The 22,099-nt window shown below is 40.4% G+C and overlaps 2 protein-coding genes across 5 annotated transcripts in view; both read right to left on the minus strand.

Annotated features, from left to right (window-relative positions):
• The window catches only part of atp7a (ATPase copper transporting alpha), a 35,342-nt gene extending 32,093 nt beyond the window's left edge, over positions 1–3,249 (minus strand). For 2 of the 4 annotated variants that reach the window (XR_002276507.1, XM_020619260.1), the window contains exons 1-2: positions 2,948–3,249; positions 1,454–1,584 (exon numbers count right to left, since the gene is read on the minus strand). Coding sequence is in view for 3 of the 4 variants with exons in the window: in XM_020619260.1 (XP_020474916.1) it covers positions 1,454–1,573 (120 nt within the window). In the remaining variant the exon portion in view is untranslated. Of the gene's footprint in view, positions 1–1,453; positions 1,585–2,578; positions 2,624–2,947 lie in introns of all 4 variants that reach the window. The other 2 variants (XM_020619261.1, XM_020619262.1) reach the window with 2 other exon arrangements.
• A 2,999-nt stretch (positions 3,250–6,248) lies between these two features.
• atp10b (ATPase phospholipid transporting 10B) overlaps positions 6,249–22,099 on the minus strand; it is a 17,070-nt gene continuing 1,219 nt past the window's right edge. The window contains exons 2-21 of the mRNA XM_020619288.1: positions 19,559–19,763; positions 19,139–19,224; positions 18,743–18,849; positions 18,260–18,391; positions 17,944–18,071; positions 17,408–17,660; positions 15,430–15,629; positions 13,680–13,835; positions 12,567–13,104; positions 12,372–12,472; positions 12,161–12,287; positions 11,878–12,062; positions 10,350–10,617; positions 9,859–9,935; positions 9,548–9,673; positions 9,265–9,465; positions 9,109–9,189; positions 8,904–9,008; positions 8,474–8,661; positions 6,249–7,391 (exon numbers count right to left, since the gene is read on the minus strand). Of these exons, the coding sequence (XP_020474944.1) occupies positions 7,106–7,391; positions 8,474–8,661; positions 8,904–9,008; positions 9,109–9,189; positions 9,265–9,465; positions 9,548–9,673; positions 9,859–9,935; positions 10,350–10,617; positions 11,878–12,062; positions 12,161–12,287; positions 12,372–12,472; positions 12,567–13,104; positions 13,680–13,835; positions 15,430–15,629; positions 17,408–17,660; positions 17,944–18,071; positions 18,260–18,391; positions 18,743–18,849; positions 19,139–19,224; positions 19,559–19,763 (3,550 nt within the window). The 3' untranslated portion in view covers positions 6,249–7,105. The remainder of the gene's footprint in view (positions 7,392–8,473; positions 8,662–8,903; positions 9,009–9,108; positions 9,190–9,264; positions 9,466–9,547; positions 9,674–9,858; positions 9,936–10,349; positions 10,618–11,877; positions 12,063–12,160; positions 12,288–12,371; positions 12,473–12,566; positions 13,105–13,679; positions 13,836–15,429; positions 15,630–17,407; positions 17,661–17,943; positions 18,072–18,259; positions 18,392–18,742; positions 18,850–19,138; positions 19,225–19,558; positions 19,764–22,099) is intronic.

Genomic DNA, 22,099 nt, shown 5'->3' on the forward strand with positions numbered 1-22,099 from the left:
AATTTGGGGTCACTGGGACACCAAGGGTAATAAACAAGAGATTAGATCTAAAAGCCAACAAGAGGAAGACAACTTCAAAGGCAGGGCAATATACAGACACACACAGGCAAGACAGTTTAATTAGCCAAACGGGAAGCCATGTCACATATAGTGTAACAAAGAAAGAAGTGAGTGTAGGAATTCAGACAGTAGAATTTTCTCCATCTTTAGGAAGCTGCTTTTCCCATTGGAGCAGAAAAGATGCAGGAGGAGGACAGATGGATAGATGGACCAATAGAACAGCACGAGAGGACCGGACCAGCCTACAAGGGCACATTTGAAATTGTATAAAATCAACTGAATGGAGGAGGACAGTGTTCCTTCTCGTCCTGAAGATGAGTTGAACGGTTTTGCTGTTGAGGTCAGGGCTTCAGATAGAGATGGAACCCAGAGCTCTGAAAATTGCTTTATTCGATGGTCTGTTTAGTTATGATAATAAATGTTTGAAAATTGATATTCGATTCCGATTATTCTTCATGAAAGAACATGCTGCATAGCATACAAAGAAAATTCTTGCCTTATGTGACACACTTCCTTCAATTCAGTTACCATTTAATGACATTTTACTGCCATACTGTGAACCTGTATTGTTGCAACTATGGAACTGTACAATATAATAAAGGGGTAAAATGAGTCCGTGGTAAGTTTACAACTTATTCTCTCAGCATGTTTGACCCTTAGCTCTCCTTTTTCAGCAAAAAGGAAACATGTGACACACTGAAAGTATCACTTGACTCAACTGTAAGTTACAAGCCACAGATGGGGGGTGAGGGATGCCTGTCTGTTGGATTAACCTTTTTATCTGACAATATAAGATGAGAGATGGCAAAGAATCAGACAGTAACTGTTCTACCAAGAAAAACCTATTCACTCTTCCCAGATCATGTCTTCATAAATTAACAGAAAATGACCCAGGCACTAAATTATCTTAAGACACAAACAACATTTCCTCTAGATACAGCCTGTATATCGACCTGCTGTCCCAGTCCTCCAAAGGGCAGGCCCCTATCTGGAGCACACTATTACATTATCTTCTCATTTAACCTCACCCTGAGGGGTAAACACAAACAAAACAGAAGGCCACAGCTACTGCAATTTAGCTCAAGGCTCCACTGACCTTACTTATTTGTATATCAACTAGCCCTGAAGGAGCTGCAGTGTGGGATTAACCAAGGAAGGAAACTTTACTAAATACAGTATATCTGTCTTGTCCACAGGTTTCTAATACTTTATTGTAAAATACATACTACATTGTTACTGTAGATCAGTCATAGCCATTTCAGACCTTGTTTATAAACTGGAAGTACCATGCAAAAAATTTTATATTAGTGCATTTTAAGAACAGCACCTCAATACAAAAAAAATATAGCTGTATAGCACTAAAAACGTGTTCATGTGTAAAGATTGCATTTACCTTTATGCATATCACTCCAGGGAGTGAACTGATGCGCTGCTCTATGGATTGGACACAGGAGCCACAAGTCATACCCTCCACTCCGAGGGCGACTGAACACAGATTGACCTTCTGTGTCATGACTGCTTAGTCTAAAAGGACACAAGAAAGCTCAAGCTTATTGTCATTTAAAGTCTTTGGCTTTAAAACAAAACCACAGAGGGAAAGCATCATAAAGTCAGGCTAAATGATGATTGAGACTGACAGGATCGTCTGTCAAAATGTAAAATAAAAACTCAACTAAAACCATATCACAGTTGTATTACAATTTTGGGGAATTAAAACAACATAAAGCTTGGTTATTTGTACATTTATAAGTATTTATGAGTATATAGTACTATGCATTTCTAAAATGTTCTACTGATACAAAATGTGCTATTTCATACCTACTGGACTGGCGCTTCCAGGAAATTAATGTTCAAAATGGTAAAGTATCAAATAATACAGCTGTGTAGAAACAAACCACAAATCTTGGGTCCACACCAATGCTGTCAGATTAGATCCATTTATAAAACCTGATAACCTGTAATCACTCTTTCTAGGGAAGGTTATTATTTCCATGTTTAATTGCTGCTTGGATGGAATGACCGTGTTATCAAGCAATTTTTGTCAAACAAAGACAGCTTAAGGTTCATTTCACCACATTCAATCCTCTCAAATCCAGTCATGCACTCACAGAGAATATTATTTAAGGGGAAAGAAAGACACATAGCATCACAAGGATCATGGTGGATTCCCAAATCACCTGTCGCGTTGGTATCAACTCAGCATTTACTGGAATATGACAGTGGTCAACTTCTCTTGAGTTGTGAGAGACATGTGCCACATTAATACAACTGTCTCTTTAGTTCTCAATCTCGGTCATATGGAGTCTTGTGGCCTTTTGGTTGCAAAGACTTCCCTATATTTATAAACACGAGTTTCAATGTCAAACTTTGCTCATATGTGAGACACCTAATCTAACTAAGATACCTAATCAGCGCTCTTAATGGAGTGACAGGGCAGAACACCAGCAGGGACCTGGGTCTCTATATCACACATGTAACTCACTATTTATACTGTACATTTCAGCCAACATATACCTACCTTGGGTGCTTCTTTAGGGTCAGGAACGTACCCATCACAAACTGGCTACAGACAGTCATGTAACAAAACAAATTGTAACGAATTGTGACTTTTGGTGAGTAAGTTTCTCTTGCAGTATTTCATTAAGCGTTAGCTGATGATGGGGGGTTAACAGTAGGCTGACCTGACTAACGTTATGCTAAGTAATAAGTTTACGTCTGCTGTCGCCTGTTTGTTGAAAAACTTACAAAATAATGTATGAAGTGTTTAAAGTCAGCTATGGAGTTAACAAGAAAATGTACCTGCCCATACACACGTAAGCAACATGTGATGTCTGTTAAAACACAACTAGCGTTACAGTAAACCTTAAAGGAAATGGTCAACTCTTACCTTATTCAAGGGGAAGTAGCCAAATGACTATTCCAGCCTACTGAAGCTGGCTAACGCTAAGCTAGCAAACTAGCTACTTTACTTTACCCTTTACAAGCAACACTACGAACAAGACACCGCATCGCACGAACTGTCAGGACCAACAGAGAGTGCTTAAATAAATAGCTTTCCCCCGTGTTATCACAAAACCTCATCTGTGTAAACTGTTTTCCTTCGCTCTTCGCATTCCGACAGGACTGACGGCTGCACACTGCTTCGTCAGAGCCAAGAGGTGGAGCTGTACGAACGGACTCCATGGCAACAACGATGGGATAATGTCGCCCTGATTATGACCTCGCAGGTTGTATTTACGCCATGTAGAGTACAGCTACCCTGGTAAAATGTAGTAACTACATATTTTATGAAAACGGAGTTAACACCAGAATACAACATTTCGACATTTTACCTTACAATAGAAGTTACTGTGTCATCAAATGTTTACTTTTGGAAGGAGAGAGCATGGAAAGTTAAAAACTATAAAACACAGGTAACAACCAAACTGCAGTGATTATAAAATGCATAAAATTTAGTTTTATTTGTTAAACATTTTAGCTAAGTGGCATTTGGTAGTTCTGTAGCTACTGTGTTTGGACTTGACTAGATTATATTCTGCAGATTAGGCATAGATATTGGTACATTTATGGCAGTGGTTTTGCTAAGCATACCTTTTAAAATGAAGTGTCAGCCTAACAGAGAAAGTTCAGGGTAAAAATTAAGCTATCTAGTAGGATTCAGCAGCATGGTCTTCATGAATCAGTTGTCCCTCATCTTGTCCCATATTTAAATCTGTATAGTCATTTTTGCCCTGTCATTATTCCTGTGGCATGTGTGGCCAGAAATCCCAGTTACAGTGTACATGTGAAATGTGATGTCTCACCATTAGTCACAATGTAGTTTGATAAACATGAGGCACCTTAACACTGTCTTAAAGTTTTGAAAAGTTACACTGGTTGTGCTCAGGATGGTGCTTTAAACTAGGGATGATTTTAGAGCAAACTTGCATCTTGCCATCCAGTCCATTTGGTCTCACCATGAATAAACCTGATTTAGTGTAAAGGATGTGGGTCTGCCATCTGCTGTCTGCTTGTGTTACAGAAATTCTTTTACCTGGAACAATATTCCCACACTGAACATTACACTTTCATGTGCTTTTACACTTTTATACGAGTATCAGCTCATCTACTCATGCTTAAGTTAGTTTCTTACATTTCCCAGGACAGTTTCATAGGGAGATGCTCCACTTGGATTTGGTCTATTCAGTCAGTGGTCAGTGATACTCATGTTGTAGGCTACGGAACAAGATTTCCCACTTGAGTCATGTAAGAGACACACCTTCACAGAAACACAATGAAATGAAAACCTCAATATTTTGCCCTAAACTACAGTATTTAATTTGATTTTCAGTTGCAGAATGAGAAAAACAGTTAAAGGTTTCTTAAAGGATTTAGGTGGTGTTATAGCATATCGAATATCTTTAGACATTAAATCAGCACTCTCTCAGGTCAAAGGTTGTTGTCATTTTCCTTTGTTTAACTGCTGCAATTTCATTGAAATTAGCATTTAAAGTTTATTTTCTATGCTCAGAGTCTGAAGTTGATAACTAAAGTTATTTTAATTAAAAACCCCAAAGATGCATTGTCCAATTAAAAGTTAAAATGAATCCTATAATGCCAGGAAGATCACTTAGTAAAAACAGTGTTAAAAGGATTTATAAATTTCTTAACTTGTCTTTACAGGGTGACATCAGAAATATGCAGACTGTGAAATAAGAACATTGTGATGTTTAAGCTTATTTTTACATATTTTCAGTGTAACTATATTCAATTACAAAAATGTAATTGTAATCAGTTATAGTTTACAGAGAAAAAAGCTATTAATTACAGGTGCTAATCAAAAGGGGATACATTCAAATATACTGCATTCTTTTTAATTAAAAAGTAGAATACAGTATAATATTCATTCTGTTGCTTTATATCTTTTTATTGCCTTCTTTTGGTAGCCAATAATAACACTACTATACAGTAATCAGAATCAGCTTTACTGGCCAGGTGTGTTGGACACACGAGGAATTTGACTCTGGTACAGTGGCTCTCAATGCATATGTACATGGCCTTATGTAAGGCAGCAGTGGGCAAGTAAACAATATAAGGCTGAGAACAGAAGTAAAGTGCAATCAAGCAATGGAATGTGACTTAGGAATAAAAATAAAGTACTATATACACACAGTCTGGATTCAACGGATTGATATGTACAATGTATATTTACAGGTATTGCACTGAGGGTTATTGTCCAGTCATACTGTCATGGATTAAGTGTTCATCAGAGTGACAGCCCGGGGGAAGAAACTGTCCCTGGTTGTCTTGGCGTACAGTGACCTGTAACGCCGTCCAGAGGGGAGGAGTTCAAACAGATTATGTCCCGGGTGTGAGGGGTCTGCAGAACTCTTCCCCGCCCTCCTTTTGACCCGTGAGGTGTACAGGTCCTCAATGGAGGGCAGGCTCGCACCAATGACCTTTTCTGCAGTCCTGACTGTTCGCTGGAGTCTGTTCCTGTCCTGCTTGGTTGCTGAGCCAAACCAGACAGTGATGGAGGTGCAGAGAACAGACTCGATGATTCCTCTGTATCAGGAACAGTAAACTTGTTTACCAGTGGTGAAAATGCTCAATGTCAAACCTCAAGAGGCTATGTATTTCTACCTTAACATTATATTATGTAATTTCAGTTGTGTTGAATATTTGTATTTTATTTCATTAAAAAAAAAAAAAAAAATTGACTATCACCGTAGTCAGTGTTGAGTAGCATTGAAAGGTTTACACTGCCTGATTTTAAATGATGTTTTTAGGACTTTTCAAATGTATTTAGTTAAAAACAATTTTTTTTATGTGCTAGAATTGTAATGTTAATACTGTGAAGTAATTACATGACATTTTTAACAACTAGTAATTTGTAACTCATTACATTTCAAAAGTAACCTTTCCCAACACATTTATTATAATTCAGATGTGCTTTATTATTATAGATGGTCAGTCCTCTTCATCTAGAAGCACTGGTTAAAACAGGTGGGGGTTTTTAGCACGCATCTTTACTGTTTAAAATAGAGGCCTTTGTACCAAAAGCCTGCTGATCAGTGTTTCATTTGTTATTTTATGCAAAAACAGTTCTGATGCATTACAAATAGGTACACAGTGTTTAATGTTACATGTAGCACCTTTAAAGACTGGCACATGTAGCACCTTTAAAGACTGGCCTTGCATTTGACCATTACACGGATTTCACACACACACACACACACACACACACACACCTGATAGGTTCGCTCAGCTTAGGAAGAAACCTGCTCCATTGTATCAGCAATGTATTTTACGTATGCTGTGTTTAATTCTCAGTAAAATAGATGTTTTATTAACTTATATTTTTCCATTTTCCTGCAACTCTAACAATAAAAAATAAGATCTCAGCCAAGTTAATGTTTACCGACTTTGTCCAGTTTGACCTTTCTGCAACTCTTCCTCTTCAACACTAGGAGGCAGCAGTGATCCAACTCAGGACATTACATAAGTAGAGATGTTACTGTACTCTATAATGAAGCATGCCCCTGATAACTCAGCTCTTTTTACAAGTGCACTGGGCTTGTGGGCAGCGTTTCCATTTAATAAAAAAAAAAAAAAGTTTTTAGCTTAACCTTTTTCTCTGCACTTACCTTTTTGATTGTTTGATCTTGATGCCTCATCTGAAATATAATAAACTTGTGTTTTCCTCAGTGACAAGATGCATTGTGACTGTTTAGCGTATCGATGTGAGAGGAATAAGTTCAACAAGCTAAGCATTTTCTTCTGGACAAGTACCACTATATAGCAGGGTGGGTGGTTGACTAACCAGATTATCAGTTTTCTCTGAAAACCTATCAGGAATATAACAAGTTTGTGTTCTTTATGGCAGCTTGTTATAGAAGGAGAGGCCTACTTGCTCCAGTTGAAGATTTGTATTTCTCTGACTGCATTTATGAGAAAGAAACATCACTCTGTTCAGGCATACACCCTCTTGTGAGCCAGTTCAGAATATTTAGAATAAATAATATTCTTAGGTTTTTGTTCTTCATGTTCAGCAAATCTCTGCTCCTCATGTGTGCGCAGACCTCTGAGAGCTTTCAGTAATGACATCCAGTGTCATTTCATCCCCCACAATATCAGAGGTGGTGAAAGATGGGGGATAAATGTCCACAGGGCTCTCCAGGGTGGGAGAGGATGGGGCAGACAGCCTGAAGCGTTTGACCTGCTCTCCACCCCTGAAGCTCCTCCACTCCTTGATCCACTGGTCCCTCGAGAAGGGGTCCAGCTTGTCCAGATGCCTGGCTTGCATGAGCGGGGTGGGGTTGATAGAGTTCCTCAGCACGTGAAACGTGTACCTGAGGGAGAGTGTGCGGTGGTGAGAAAGTAGGCCAATGAAAAATATGCAGCCTTGTGCTGTAAATCAGTGTTTTCTTTAAATATTTGCACTTTCAAATGCAGCAACTCAGGGGAGGACTGAGCCCTTCTGCAGCTGTTCCTCACTTTTACAATATTCAAATACTAGTCAGACTTGACTGTCTATGCACCTTAACAGTTTTACAAAAAAACTGCCGTCTATTTGATATTATATTGTGGCACTGTATAGCTGAGTTTAAAACAATTTTCCCACAGTGTATAATTACTAGGTTTAAACAAGGACAGAGGAAAGAACAGAACAGTGGTTTCCAAACTTTTTAACTTGTATCCCATAAAAGTGAATAATGTCAACTTGTGATCCCTCAGCAGAGATGATCACCTGGATATGGAGATGTCAAGAGTTGAATCAAAAAGAGAAGAGTTTTAAAAATAATCAGATTTCAATGTTTCTCTGATCCTTTTAATCATCTTGTGTCGCCCATCGAGATTTAGCCTGGGGAACAACTGGACTAAAGTACTGAACTCAAATTTGATGTACAGTCAAGTAGAAACAGACTGGAAACTGCTCAAGTGAAGGTGTGGAGACTCAGTTTCATAGAGGAGAAACTCTTAAGCCCATCTAATGTAATTTGCCACTAGCAAAAGGATTTATGTGCTATTATTATTATAACTGTGTATGATGTGCAACAATCTGTGTAATTTCCTTGTGCCGTCTATTTGATATTATATTGTGGCACTGTATAGCTGAGTTTAAAACAATTTTCCCACAGTGACACATGTGGCACATCTTAAATGATTATTCCACCAATAGAAAGTTCATTAGGAACCATTTTGACAATTCATTAACACCAAGTTATAAACATATGCTTGTTCCAGCTTCATTGTGAAAATTTGCTGCTTTCTCTGTTTTATATCATAGTCAACTGAAAATAAATTCAAGTAAAATAGGAAATTGCTCAAAACGTACATTTAAAAACAAGTGGTGCGATGACAAAAGCACATTCAATTCTTGCCCTCTGGTTTTCCAGAGCAGCAGAAAGCGGGTGGGTAACAGTGACAGTACCTGGGCAGCAGAGCCACCACAGTAGAGATGATGCAGATTAGGTAGAACATGGGGTCGGCCATCTGCCTCTGGAGGATCCAGTACGGGTTGGAGGGAGGGTTACAGGTGATGCAGGCGGCACTGTAGGCAACTGTCACGATGAAGTACAGCCCTACACTGCCCACCATGATTAACCAGTGAACCCATGTCTATGCAAGACAAATACAGCAATAAGACGATTGGGGGAGACTGCCTGTTAATTACAGATTTTTTAAAAAGTGGATTCATATAAACCCAAATAAACATTACCAGTTTCTACAGTACACAAATAATTGTTTTGTATTTTAGGTGTCAAGTTGGGGACTATTTAAAGAAGTTTTTTTTGTTGTTGTTGTCGTCTCACTACTGTGATTACATCTAAAAAATTAAAATTCATCAGTTCAGTACTCACCCAGGCTTTGATCTCTATTGACAGATGCAGCAGGATGGTAAATAAAGAAATAGTATTCAAAGGAGTTCCAAAGGTAAAAAGATCAACGTCTGAATTCCAGTAAGCCTGAGGGAGACGTGTCAAATTTTAGGCAGAGAACAGTTAACTAGTAAAATAACTCAAACAACGCACTAGGACAGATGCAATGTTTCGATGTTTCTCTTACCATGTATGGAATAAAGAAGCACACCAGACTCTGATAGAAGGCATCAAGAATGGCAACCCAGAAGGTTGAACTCTTGTATTCCTAAACAACACATAAAAGCATAATGTCAGTGTGTTTTTATGTTCAAGAAGTAACTCTAGAGTGAGTGGCACTGACCCCTGCACCCTGTCCGGTCTTGTACAGCTCAGGAACACCCAGCAGCATCTCTGCCGAAACATCATTGTCCATGATCCCAAACATGATGGGCGGTACGGAGGTGAAAAGGAGGTTGAAGAAAATCAGCAGCCAGTAGTCGATCATAGTGGTGCCGGAGAAGCCACAGAAGAACTGGTACCAGAACAACATGTTCACATAGGCCTGAGAAATGCAGTCAGCTGATTAGATGAATGCTCCATGCAGAAGGTTGATGCAGACAGCAGAGCGATGAGGTGAGACTCACCACATTCTTATAGAAGAAATAAATGATCATGTTGGCCAGCCGAGTGTGGCACCAGTGTCCGTGAACCAGGAGAAGTTTTTTCAGGTGTTTGAAGTGAGATACAGCAAAATCACTGGCCATGACCGCCTTCAAGTGACAAAAATGAGTCATGATACAGTTTGGGCAGTGAGACTAGCAGAAGATGGCTAGTGTCTGTCTGGTGTTTAGATTTTTGTTATTTTGTGTAAAACACCTTGATCGACTTGTAGTTGCATTTAAGTGCTATTTAAATGTTGATTTGATAACATTTGTAAAAGCTAAATATTACAGACCTGCATGCCCTCCTGACCCAATATCCCAATGCCAACGTCAGCTGCCTGGATCATGTTGACATCATTTGCACCATCACCTGAAGCCACAGAGTGAATATCAGTTTATCAACAGTTACAGTCGGAGATCTATTAAAACATATTGTTTTATTAGGTTCTCAAGACCTGAATCCACTGTAATGTTACCTACTTTATCCTAGAATGACAACATCCTAAAACACTTTGCAATGGTAATTAAGTGTATACAGTAACTTTGTTTTTTGTTGAAAACTGACCAAGCATGTGATGCTGAACATGAAAACAAAATGACTCTATGGCCTTCTATATCCTTAAATATCTCAGTAATGTTTAATGTGGTAATTAAACTCAAACAGCTTGCAAAACAACTGATTTCTTTGTCACTTCAACTTGATACCGTTTTTGAAATTGAGAGTGTTTTGCATAGAGGACTGATTAAAAGGAATTACATGAATAGCTCTGCATGAGTTTCTTACCAACAGCAAGGGTCATGACCTTGAGTTTATCCTGGACCACCTTCACCACATCGCTCTTCTGTAAGGGTGTGACACGACAGCAGACCACAGAGCGGCAGCGCTTCGCCAGGTCCACAAAGCGGTCCTGCAGGTCTGATGAAAGAGCCATGGCCAGGGTGTGTCCATCAATCACTAGAGAGATGTCTGGGGTTGTATCCACATTACGAGGATTCTGGCTGTACCTCCTCACCTCCTCCAGAGTGCAGTCCAGGATGGATGTACATGTGAGCTGAAAAATCATCTGCTGGATTAGTTGGTCACATCATTATCAAATACCAGAGCTGCTGTACAGAAAACTAAAACACTGAATATTTGCTTGTTATTGCTCCTCAAATAAGTCCTGCTTCTCTTGGTCCTATATGATTGTAAATGTAAAAAAGCAGCATTGCACAGTTGATCATAGAAAAACAATAAAATATCATGTTGGGCTTTAAGAAACCTGGTATGGGCTTGTTTTTAAAAAAAAAATAAAAAAAATCAGAGTCTAAGATGGGCAGAGTAAATAAAAATAACATTAAAGGACCATTCCACTGCAGAATCAGTATAACTGTCAGACTGGGCCCATCAGACTCACTGTTGTATAAATAACACCCATTTCTCATCCAAAAGAAAAACTGACATGAGGAAACGTTTTCTATTCCATCTTCATCTACTGCTGGCTAAATTTCATTAGGTGTGGTAGGGTGATGATCGTGGGAGTGCATCCCTCAGGTGGTCACCGAGTTACGGTGGTAAAAATAGTTCATGAACAACTTGCCTCTACTTTGAGCCATGAGAGCAGTATTTCCTCTGAGGGTTGAATATTAGACTGGTAATTGGATATAAAAGCATTAGTTACTGTGATGGGGGCACGCTCTGCATTCATCATCAATGACAAGTCTCGTTTGAGAGAAGCACCGCAGCCCCCTTTGTTCAAGAAATCTCCACATGTATCCGTCAGAGCTGTTGGACAGTTTTGGTTCATTTGAGGCCAGAGATGATTAGACATGGCCAGGCTGTTATAAAGGGCTCTTTCCTGTGCTACCAGCTCTTTAACTACCTCTACCCACGCCTGACACCTTAGCTTTCTCAGATAGAGATGTGACTTTGACCTTTAGTGAAAATGCACAAGTGGACAAAAAGGTTTGACCATTTAAACTGGAGAGAGACAAGCTCACTGGAAAAACCTTCAAGATGAAATTCCATGACCATCACAAAGAAGAAAAGTCAGTGCTGCCCTCAAGTTACATTTTACTGTGCAGTTCAAATATTCAGGCAAGTACACTATTTGTACGGCTCAAACAAATTAATTTACCAACAGTTTATGGGTTTCTCTCTTGAGACCCTTGCTATTTAGGAACCTGCTGTCAGCCTATCACTATATATTACACATACCTTTTCTGTATGTGCACTGTAGTGCATTTGTAAGAATTCAGCAGTGGAGCAATCAGGAAAACCAGCTCTGAGTCACCAGGCCTGAACATTGCCTGGCAAACTGTGACCTCCTCACCTTGTCTTTGCAGCTCATGTTAATCACCAGGTCTTCATCTTTGAGCAGACTGCAGGCATAGCTGATGTTGACAGCTGTCTCTGGCTTGTCACCAGTCAGCACCCACACCTGGATCCCTGCCTCTCTCAGCGCCACGATGGTGTCAGGGACGCTCTCCTGCAGACGGTCTTCGATGCCCGTTGCCCCTGTGGGAGGACACAAATTGAGTTAGAGCCTATCACACACACACATATTTATATATCGTATGTTTTTCCAGGTGCTTCTTGTGAACACTTTCTGATACCTAGCAGAGAGAGTTTTGTCTCCAGCTGCACAGCAGTGTCCATGATGAGCTCCTCTCGGTCATTTATAGCAGCCAGAGCACTCCTTCTCTTCACTGACCAGCTTTCATATACTTCGTCACTTACAATCTGAAGGACATGAAGAAAATAAAATAAAGCTCTTCTCTTATAAGGAAATGATGCATGTAAAGGTTGATGGATCTGATTATGCACCTTCTTTGTAAAGCAAAGTGTACGCAGGCCGTCTTTAGCATAGCAGTCGAGGTGATACTGAGTATCAGCTGCTATATTCTTCTGAATCCCACTGAGGTGCTCTGAAAATGACAATGTATTTATACCGTTTCATTGTGACCCATGATGTTTCAAATGTAAATAATTTAATAAGTGTACTTTCTCTTGCACACACACCTGCATATGGTGTACCAAGCAGCTCCATGATGGCATAGTCGGCACCTTTAGTGTACAGCACATGCTCTTTGGTGACTGGGTGACGCACCAGAACGGACATTCTCTTCCTGTTGAAGTCAAAGGCCAAGGTGTCCAGCACCTCAAAGACCAGGTCCTTCCCAGATGGGAGCCTCACCGTCACGCTGTCAGGGGTGCGGGCCATCAGGGTGAAGCCATATGCCTTGGCTGCATACACCAAGGCTGCCTCGTCTGGACTCTCTGCCTCATAGCACAAATTATCTGAGGTCAATGCAGACTGGTTGCACTCAGATGGAGCGTGGAGCGAACATGTTTCAATCCCATCAGTGTCTCTGGTCTCCTCCATTTTTACAGGAGGATTGAAATGGTCCTCTTCTACAACCGAGTCCTCTGAGAGTTTTCTCACTGGGTTGCGGTTACAAAAGGTAAAAACATGACGAAAAGAGCCAGCCTTTTTCACCAGGTTTGACAAAGTGTCCAGTGGATTACTTGTCTGGCCACAGTGTGAAAACCTCTTTACCTGAAACAGCAATTTGAACGTCATAATGCTTTTATAGACATGTTGCCCAAACACACACACACACACACACACACACACACAGATGACAAAACTGTTTGAGAAGTTATATAAATCCACTGTTTTTGTACTTTTACCTTTAACTCAAGGGAAAACCCATGTGCACAAGCTCTGCACAGCACAGTCAGGAACAGCAAGTGCCCAAATTAATAAAGGCAGCCCTGATTGCCCCTGCAATTCTCCCTGTACTATGCGGCTAATTTAGTGAAGCCTCAGATCCTTCTTAACTTAGGCTTTAAAGATGAAAGAAAATTAGCACCAACCACAGATGAAAGAAGATACTTTAACAATTTAAGAAGTTTTGCTGCAGTACTGCAGGGATGTTGCTGCACATCAGGTTTATGGATTTATAGAGCTCAGAAAATAATGAAGTTAGATTCTCCTCAGTGTTTTCTGGATCATTGTTTGATAAGTTTACATATTTGGGAGTTTGAGCAGAGCAAATCCCTAGTCCACCTTCGCTCTCCTGACTGTGTCCTTCATCTCTACTTCCCATTCACAGCAAACAGAGCACTCACCCTCTGTCGCTGAGCGGTTGCTGTGGAAACCACCACTGTGTTGCAAATGGCAAGAGCCAGAAAAAAGTCCAGGTAAGGATCCATCTGCTGCCTGCCACTGCTCTCTGTCTTGCTAATCTTCTGAAGCAGTTTCCTGTCTGGAATCACCTCAGTTTCCTGTTGGAGTAAAAGTTAATCAAGTTTGTTAATTAAAAGCTCAGGGTGATAAACAGTTTCTTGCATATGCTGATTTGTCATGAAAGAATTGTTAAAAAAAAATTGAGCTTAACATTTTTCCTCTGTTTGTGCAAGGACATATTTAGAGCAAGTTCTCATTCACACACACACACACACACACACACACACACTCTGCTCAGAGACAGAATGAGGAAAGCTAGAGATGGGCTCTGTGTGACCTTGCTGGAATAAACAAGCCTTTTTGTGTCTTAGCCTCTTCCTGCAGGACACTGCTCTTTGCCCTGAGGACAAAAATAGACAGAGCTACTGTACTGTCCACCAGGATGACTAACTAATCTATAGCACATGTTTACAGTTTATGTGACATCAGTGGTCTGTGCCAAATTGTGCCCAGCATGACCATATGTTCAGTCACGGACACAGGAGCCACTTCAAGCCAAAATGGATGTGCTCATCACTGACACCTAACAGTTCGGCCATCTGCAGTGGAGACCGAGACCATGACACCTTTTGACACAAGGAAGGGCGAGACTTGGAAAAACAAATGGCCAACTGAGGTCTTCTGAGTGTGGATTCAATATGTAAGGGCTAAAATTTGAATTTTCAAAGTCAGAGTCAGTTACTAATTGGAAAAGTTTGAATGGGGGGGGAGAAGCAGAACCAGTATTCTGTTAGGTTGATGTACAGCTTCGAGTCACAACAACAAAAATCAGTGATGAATGGATTTTCATGCAGAGTAACACTGATACAAATGTAATCGTCCCAATTATGGTTATTTATTAAATAATAAAATCAGCTTTGTCATTATACAGCTTGAAGCCTACTCTTGCCCAGTGAACAGTGGTTCCTGGCCTGTGTGCAAGACAAGTAGTTTGTAAAATGCATGTGTCGGAACATCTTAGTGGCCTACGTCAGTGGTTGAAGACCTGTAGGTGGAGACCCCCCAAAAGCATTGCAAGGTCTGTTGTATCCAAGATGATTACAGGAAGTGAACTAAAAGAAAACATTTCTGTTGACATTCCTCGTCTTTGCTTTCCTGCAAAAATATTATATAATTTTACTTCTTCAGGCAACATGTGGAGTCCCAAGTTGAACCTGCTTTGTTTTAAAGGTTACATCATACATCACTGGCCTTGGAGTGTAGGGTTTAGATCATTTGGGACCCATGCTGGTTCAGGCCATGAACTCAATTAAGGAATAATTTTCCCTGTACATCAGTGTAAAATGGTAAGACAAGACATCTGCATGCAGCCCTTCTATCCCCCTATATTGGGTTTAATTGGAGTTCAAACTTCCTTTGATTTCGAAAACTTTATTTGCCCTCCTCAGCCATGATTATGACTACGAGGACACTTGTTAATCAAGAAGAAAGTCTAAATTGTGGGCCCCCCTAGGTGGCCTTGCATGAACTACTCGAGTTCATCAAGTGAAACGCTGATGACCATTTTCCTCATGGCTGCTTACAGTAACCCTGTGTTGGCCACCTCATATTATGAAGGCAATCAAAACCATAAGCTCAGCCCACTGTGAATTAAATATCGGTGCTTTCTTCCTGACCGAGCAATTGTCTTACCAGTGGACTGCTGAAAGCCACACTGCTATCGGCATTCAGTGAGATCTTGCTCTTGCGTCGGCCACCATGATGATGTCGTGCGTCTTCAAGGTTGGTGTCCTCAGCTTCCAAGGACCATCCAGTCTGTGGGGTTCGTGGCGGCTGGTCGAAGATGACCTCCTCCTCTGAATCTGGTTCATCAAGGACAGCTAGGCGGATGGCTGCAAATCCCCAAAAGCATGTTGATATTGTACAGCATGCACTGTATATTACATCAGTCATGTTGCCATGTGACCATAATGAGCACTTTTTATGTAACCACACAACGGCCATTGTTCCTCTGATGGATGTATCCTCACTTGTGCTGGTCACTGTAATCATTGATTTTATGCTGTATAAAGCAGCTGTCACAGACATTAATAGATGATATTTAACGGAGGGTGGATATTTTTATGTTTAATGTGGTATGGAAACAGTGTTCTTTATTCTGGTGAAGTGGTCTCTGGCTCCCTCTCCCCCTCAGCCCACCGAGCCCAGGGCTGTTAAAGCTAGCTAGCATAAACACCAGCTTCAGTTTGGAAATGCAGATCTGCCAAGGTAACATAGTGGGTGCTGGTGAGGCCTTTTTTTTTTTTTTTTTTTTTTTTTTTAAATCTTAGGGAAATGTTGGACTGCAACTTTGCTCTTAAACCCCATTTTCCCCAGTGCAGTGCTGAACCAGAAACAGTAATACACCCTAACCCCTGAATCGCCATGTCATACCTACGGCACTGTGAAAAGGGCCCATTGCAGTTTTACAGGAAACCCCTTCAAAATAAATGACCCTTGAAAAGAATAATAAAATATCTCAAACTCAGCTCCAGGGTAAATGCATAAAGAGCCTCATACAACTACACATGGATTGAAGCTAGGCAGCACAAAGATGAATACAAAAAAAGTCTCTCTCTCTCTCTCTCTCTCTCTCTCTCTGGAGAAAGGGTAATCAACATCATAAGTCTTGTATTACTAACCATGGCAAGGCATAACAAGAAATACAACATACTGAGCAAATCAGGAAATGTATGCCAACCAAGCAGGTGATAAACAAGCTCAGTATCAAAACATACAGCCAGGGGAGCAACCGTGCAAGACTGGAACTACACTACAAATACAACAAAACTATTCTTACACTGTTAAAATTAGCAGGACAAAAGGCCAGGGAAAGTGCCATTCTAAAAGTAGCATGCTCATAATATGTGCTAGCATTACAGACATGCTTATATCCCTGTATTAGTATGACAGTACATTACAGTTTTATGCCAATGGTATTTACCAGTGTTATCTTGCAGCGTGCTATGTTAGCATCACCCAAGTGTCAAAGTAATTCATTAATAAGTTCTCTGACATTAGAAATGTAGGTAAATGTTTTATTCAGAGCTTATGTTAAAGCTACAATATTTAACTTAAGGTAGTGATAGCATGATACTCCAAATCAATCCACTCTGCTCTGCCCAGTACTCCCTCTCCACTACAATCTACTACGCTCGGTCATGCTCTGCCCAGCTCTTCAGAAATTTGCCATTATGAAATTACAATAAATGAGAATGCAATTCAACCAAACTTACTGATCAAGCAGAAATAACTGAAAATCTCTGATTGGCTAGAGATGTCGGTCCTAACCAAAACCTTTTAGAAGCCAGTATCTCTGCACTGCTGTTCAATGAGTCTGGGTCACAGAACTTCTCCATTTTACAAGTTTCTACAACAAAAAAGTAATGTACTGTAGCTTTAGTAATGGCCAAAGTACTGTAGCTTTAGTAATGACCAAAGTAAGGATTTCTTATCTGGTGACCTCTAGGATTATGCAGCCGGAGACCATGAATATCAAACAGACCCATTATACCTAGAGCAAAACTTAAAACTGAGCTGGCTGAAAACTGATTTGAGGCTAGTGAGAAGAGATGTCAGGCTTCAGACACAAACATATAAGTGGACTTAAATGTCTGATGTGAAGGTTTACCATTCTCCTTGTGTGGGTATTCAGTGCCCATGATGGAGCATCGTCGAAACACCATCTTATTCTCAGTGAGGGTGCCAGTCTTGTCTGAGAAGATGTATTCAATCTGACCCAGGTCCTCTGTGATATTCAGGGTCTTACACTGCGCGCGACTGTCTGTGCCCTCATCGTACAGATCAATGTCATTAGTGATGAAAAAGATCTGACTGATTTTCACCAACTCAATGGACACATAGAGGGAGATAGGAATCAGGATCTACAGAGAGGAGAAGAACATGATTTGGTTAAATGAGGCAACGGGATGACAGGAGGTAACAGAAGTTAAAGGAAAGTGAAAAGTTGATCAGAAACAAGACAAGGTGTATGGTGGAGAAGAGACTGGAAAAAGTGAAGAAATTAAGGAATGAGAAAAGAGGGATAAAGTAAACCAGAGCGCAGATGGCAGGAGAGAGGAGTAATTCAATGATTTCCAAATTAATGAAAGCACAATCCCAACTGAATACTCTCTCACACACACACGCACACACACACTCCTCCACCTGCAGCAGGATGATCATGGTGAAGAACATGTAGAAGCCAGACAGAGCGGGGCTGTCCAGCTGACCGGTGCTGTAGGGGACCAGGTAAGGGGGCACACCGGGCAGTGCCTGCAGCCATAAGGAGTGACCTGCAGGTGTGAGGACAGGTGGGTTAATCACACCAACCATCGCACAGGGAGCAAAGTTATTTCTCCTCTCTCCTCCCTCTGTTCCTGGTGTGCGTGTTTTTTTTTTTTTGTTAGCATTGGAAATGTAAAAGCATAAATCATTAACCAGGCTGTGTAGAGGTTTTATAGTTATGCAATTTATTACTGACCTACTGCTCCAATGAGACACATGGTGAAGAGAAGAATGACGCAGAAGATGACGTCTGTGTTCAGCTTCCGCTCCAGTTTGCTGCGCTTGTATCTTGCCCCACTGTTGTTGAGCATGGACTTGGTTTCATGGCCTTAAACGTGGCATCAGAAGGTTTTGATTCAATACCAAGTGGCACCAAGGGAAACTGATCTTAACACATGTGCTCTTTGCACTCATTTTCCACTTTACTTATCCAGTTCAACATCTACATCAGTGGATAGGCACTGGACCTTGCACAGATATTCATGGACCCTGGCTAGTGTATCATTATAGCAGCTAATTTGATGTTTTAACTTTACATATAGCCATTTATTATGATGTTATGAGGTCAAAAATTCAATTTGGATTCATAATGTATTTCTAATGTTCTGGCCCTGAACAAACACACAACAAGCTTGAGGATAAAGCAGTGATGCAACAGGAAAAAAAAAGGAGAATATACCTGCATACACCACAAAGCCAACAGCGTACTGTGTGTTTTTCACTTTGCAGCCTCGCAGCAGCAGACTCTCAATCCCAGCACCCACCTTCTCCCTATCAGGTTTCTCACTGCAGCAAGAGAAAGTGAGAAACCTCTTTTGTAGTGTCAGATCTTATTAGATATTCATTATTGTTTAGATATTTCCCCATTAGCAATTCTCCTGCTTTACGCCCATAGCTGGACAGCATGGGTAGATCATGATGACTGAGGAAATCGATTATAGTCTATTACAGCCCCAGCAATGCCCCTGAGTGCATCAGAAAGTGTACCAGGTAGGTTGAAATTAGTTTTGCTTGGCTTCTCTGAAAGATTCCAATTGTCTGAGGAATCTATGTGATTTGTGTGTTTGATACTCACACATAGCAAATGAAATGATTCAGATTGTTGTTGGGCCTTTCACACACCACAGTGCTGTCAAAGCTTTCAGGTACAAATTCAGGAAGCTGTGGAACGACAAAAGGCACAAAGTCAACACAAGATGAATGGAAGCTTTATACAGTGTTGCTTAATAACCTGAGCCTCCAAACTCTGTCCAAAATATGCATTTATGGCATGTAATCCAACAGGTACTGTACGGGCTTTCAGTTTGTCACCACTTAACATATTATGATGATCTTCAGTAAAGTTAAGTAATATGAGGACACATCTCAAGTGTTCTGTTCAAGTGTGTTAAATGTCAGTCAGGAAAAGGAGCAGGAGAAATGCTAGGCAGCACTGAATAAACAGGGATGAAAGTAAAGGAAGAAGAAGTGAAACCAAGAGGCAGCAGCTATTTACCATAATGCAGAGGCCAGGCACCACCCTCCTCTGCTTCAGGTTGGTCTCTCCATCTAGGTTAGCTGTCTCTACATGACACACACCATTGGGGTCTGATATATGCAGAAGCAGGAGGTCTGCAGGGATAATCTCATTGCAAACCACCTTCACAAAATCTCCCACTCGCACATCCTTCCAACGCCTCTTCATGAACTGTTTCTCCTTACTGAAATTAGATGTCAGACACCAGCGATCACAGATTACTTTTCAAAAGAGATAAGTCCCAGGGCAGATTTTATCACATTTATTTTATTTGCAAAATTGACATTATGGGCATATTTTGTCTACATTAATGCAACCAAGTGAAATATTGACACCCTCTTTATAGATTTCAAAAGGATTACAGCAACTGCTTTACTTAAAATTTTTCATTTTTCAAATGAAACACAACAAAAATAAAATAAATCAATGCTGTTGTTCTTGGAGAGCAGCCCAGATGTGTTTTAGAACAAGGTAACTTTTAGAAGAAAACACTCTACATTGAAATGAAGCTGTTCCCACAGTTTCAGTGTGAACTTGCACGTCACGCTGGCTGACGGAGAGCTGCAGGTATGCAACCATGCATGTAGGACCTGCTTGGGTGGCTGCCACCACGCCTTGCTACAGGCAATGTCCAGCCCTTTCTTACCCGCAAATCAAATACTTAAGACTTTGTCAAGTCTTTTTATGCATATACTGATGCTATAATGGTATGTTTGGCATGAGATGCCAAAAGGGACAAATGCATGCTGTAAGGCCAGGGGTGTTATTATGTGATGTTAAGATTATCAGGTTGCACGAACAGGAAAGCTTTACAGTACACTTCTTTAAGTGAGGCAGCCTAATTAACAGTTTCCAGTTATGGGAGGTCCTGGAAGTGTGTAGCGTGTTTATGTCACTGAGTCAGGTACATACAGTATCTGACACAATCATAAATCTTTTAAATTCATGTCATCTTAAACTGTATAGATTACAGTATAGAATAGATTTAAATTTTGGGAAATGGTGTTAGTTAGACAAGACTATTAATTATGAAGCTACAGGCCATAGCAGGTTAACTAGCACTGAGCTAAAACTGAAAATGATGAAACAGCTAGCACGGTTTGTCCAAAGACATTTCTATAAGCTCAGTAATAAAACACATGATGTAAATTAGTAGATAGAAAAAAATGAAACTGTAAACATGATGGTTCAACATTTTATGAAGGAGCTCTACTGTAGCCTAGCAACTGCAGGAAGCCAAAATAGATCCCGTCTATAACCCATTGTAAAATGGCAAATCGCCATTTTTACATGGAGTAAACAAATAAGACTTTTTTGTGAGCTTTAGAAACGCTGGTGAGGGGATTTTATTACATTTGTTTGCAGTTTCCCCTCTTTACAGTTTTTATGCCAAGTTAAATGACTGCTGGCTTTGGCTTCATATTTAACGGACAGCTGTGAGCATGGTATCAGTTTTCTCATCTAACTCTCAACAAGAAAGCAGATACTTTTATTTCCATAAATTCTTTTGCATTTAAGACCTCACATGCATTTCCCAGTGATGTCTCTATTTAATGATCTAGTTCTGCCATCAAATCATTATTTTATGATGGCACGTATGATGGCAGACTTTGGATCAGTAAAATTATACAAAAAAAAAAAAGTTTTACTCTTGTGGTTTTGGCTGTCTTTGTGATCAGGCCTGAGTATCTGTGGTATATTGTGGAGGTAAACCTTACATTTAAGGTGTTAGATAGGCTAATAGGTGTGATACGAGTGATACTGGTACAACGAGTACTGTGGATGTGCAAAACTAAGGTGTTTTGCTGTAAGCAGACAGGAGCAGCCGGTGAGGTGTGCCAAGCAAAACGATAAAATGTTTAACAATACAACAGAAAGACCGGATATTCAGACAGCATTATTAACAACTGGTGTACATGGTACGTATGGTATGTATCAACGCAAGTGGATATGTTTGACAGACAGGATAACCCTGAAAAAAAAATGCAAGAAATTTTAAAACACACCCACACTTTTGTAAAAACAACATGCAGGTGATGGAAAACAAATGTACAATTGTTTTCTTTTTAAAAAAGCTAAATTTAGTTAGTGCAATTGGATACTACGTGTCCCCACTGCAGAGTTAAGAGCACTCCTTCTTCATGTGTGTTGAAACTGGTGCTGTCAGAAGGAATGTCACCTACAGAAGAACAGGGAGCACGTGCAGTCCTAAAATTTATTCTAGCTCCTTCTGGAAACATTTGTATAGTTTTGTTTTTTTTTTTAAATCCCAGCCAACTGATTCTGTTCTAATCTTTACATGCCCAAATGAAGCTTTAGCATCCCCATCTAGTGAGAAAAGGGGGACCCACAAAAGCCCATCCACTGTGTCTCAACTGCTGTTTATCTGACTGCGTTGGGCAGAGACGACTAGTGTCCGCTAACAGGCCCTGAGGGACAGGCATGATCTCCACTGTGTATAGAGTCTGCACTTCATTCCATCAGGACCCCCACCGTGCAGACACACACACACACACACAC

This window comes from Monopterus albus, unplaced genomic scaffold (genome assembly GCF_001952655.1).
Source record: "Monopterus albus unplaced genomic scaffold, M_albus_1.0 scaffold217.1, whole genome shotgun sequence".
Lineage (NCBI taxonomy): Eukaryota > Metazoa > Chordata > Actinopteri > Synbranchiformes > Synbranchidae > Monopterus > Monopterus albus.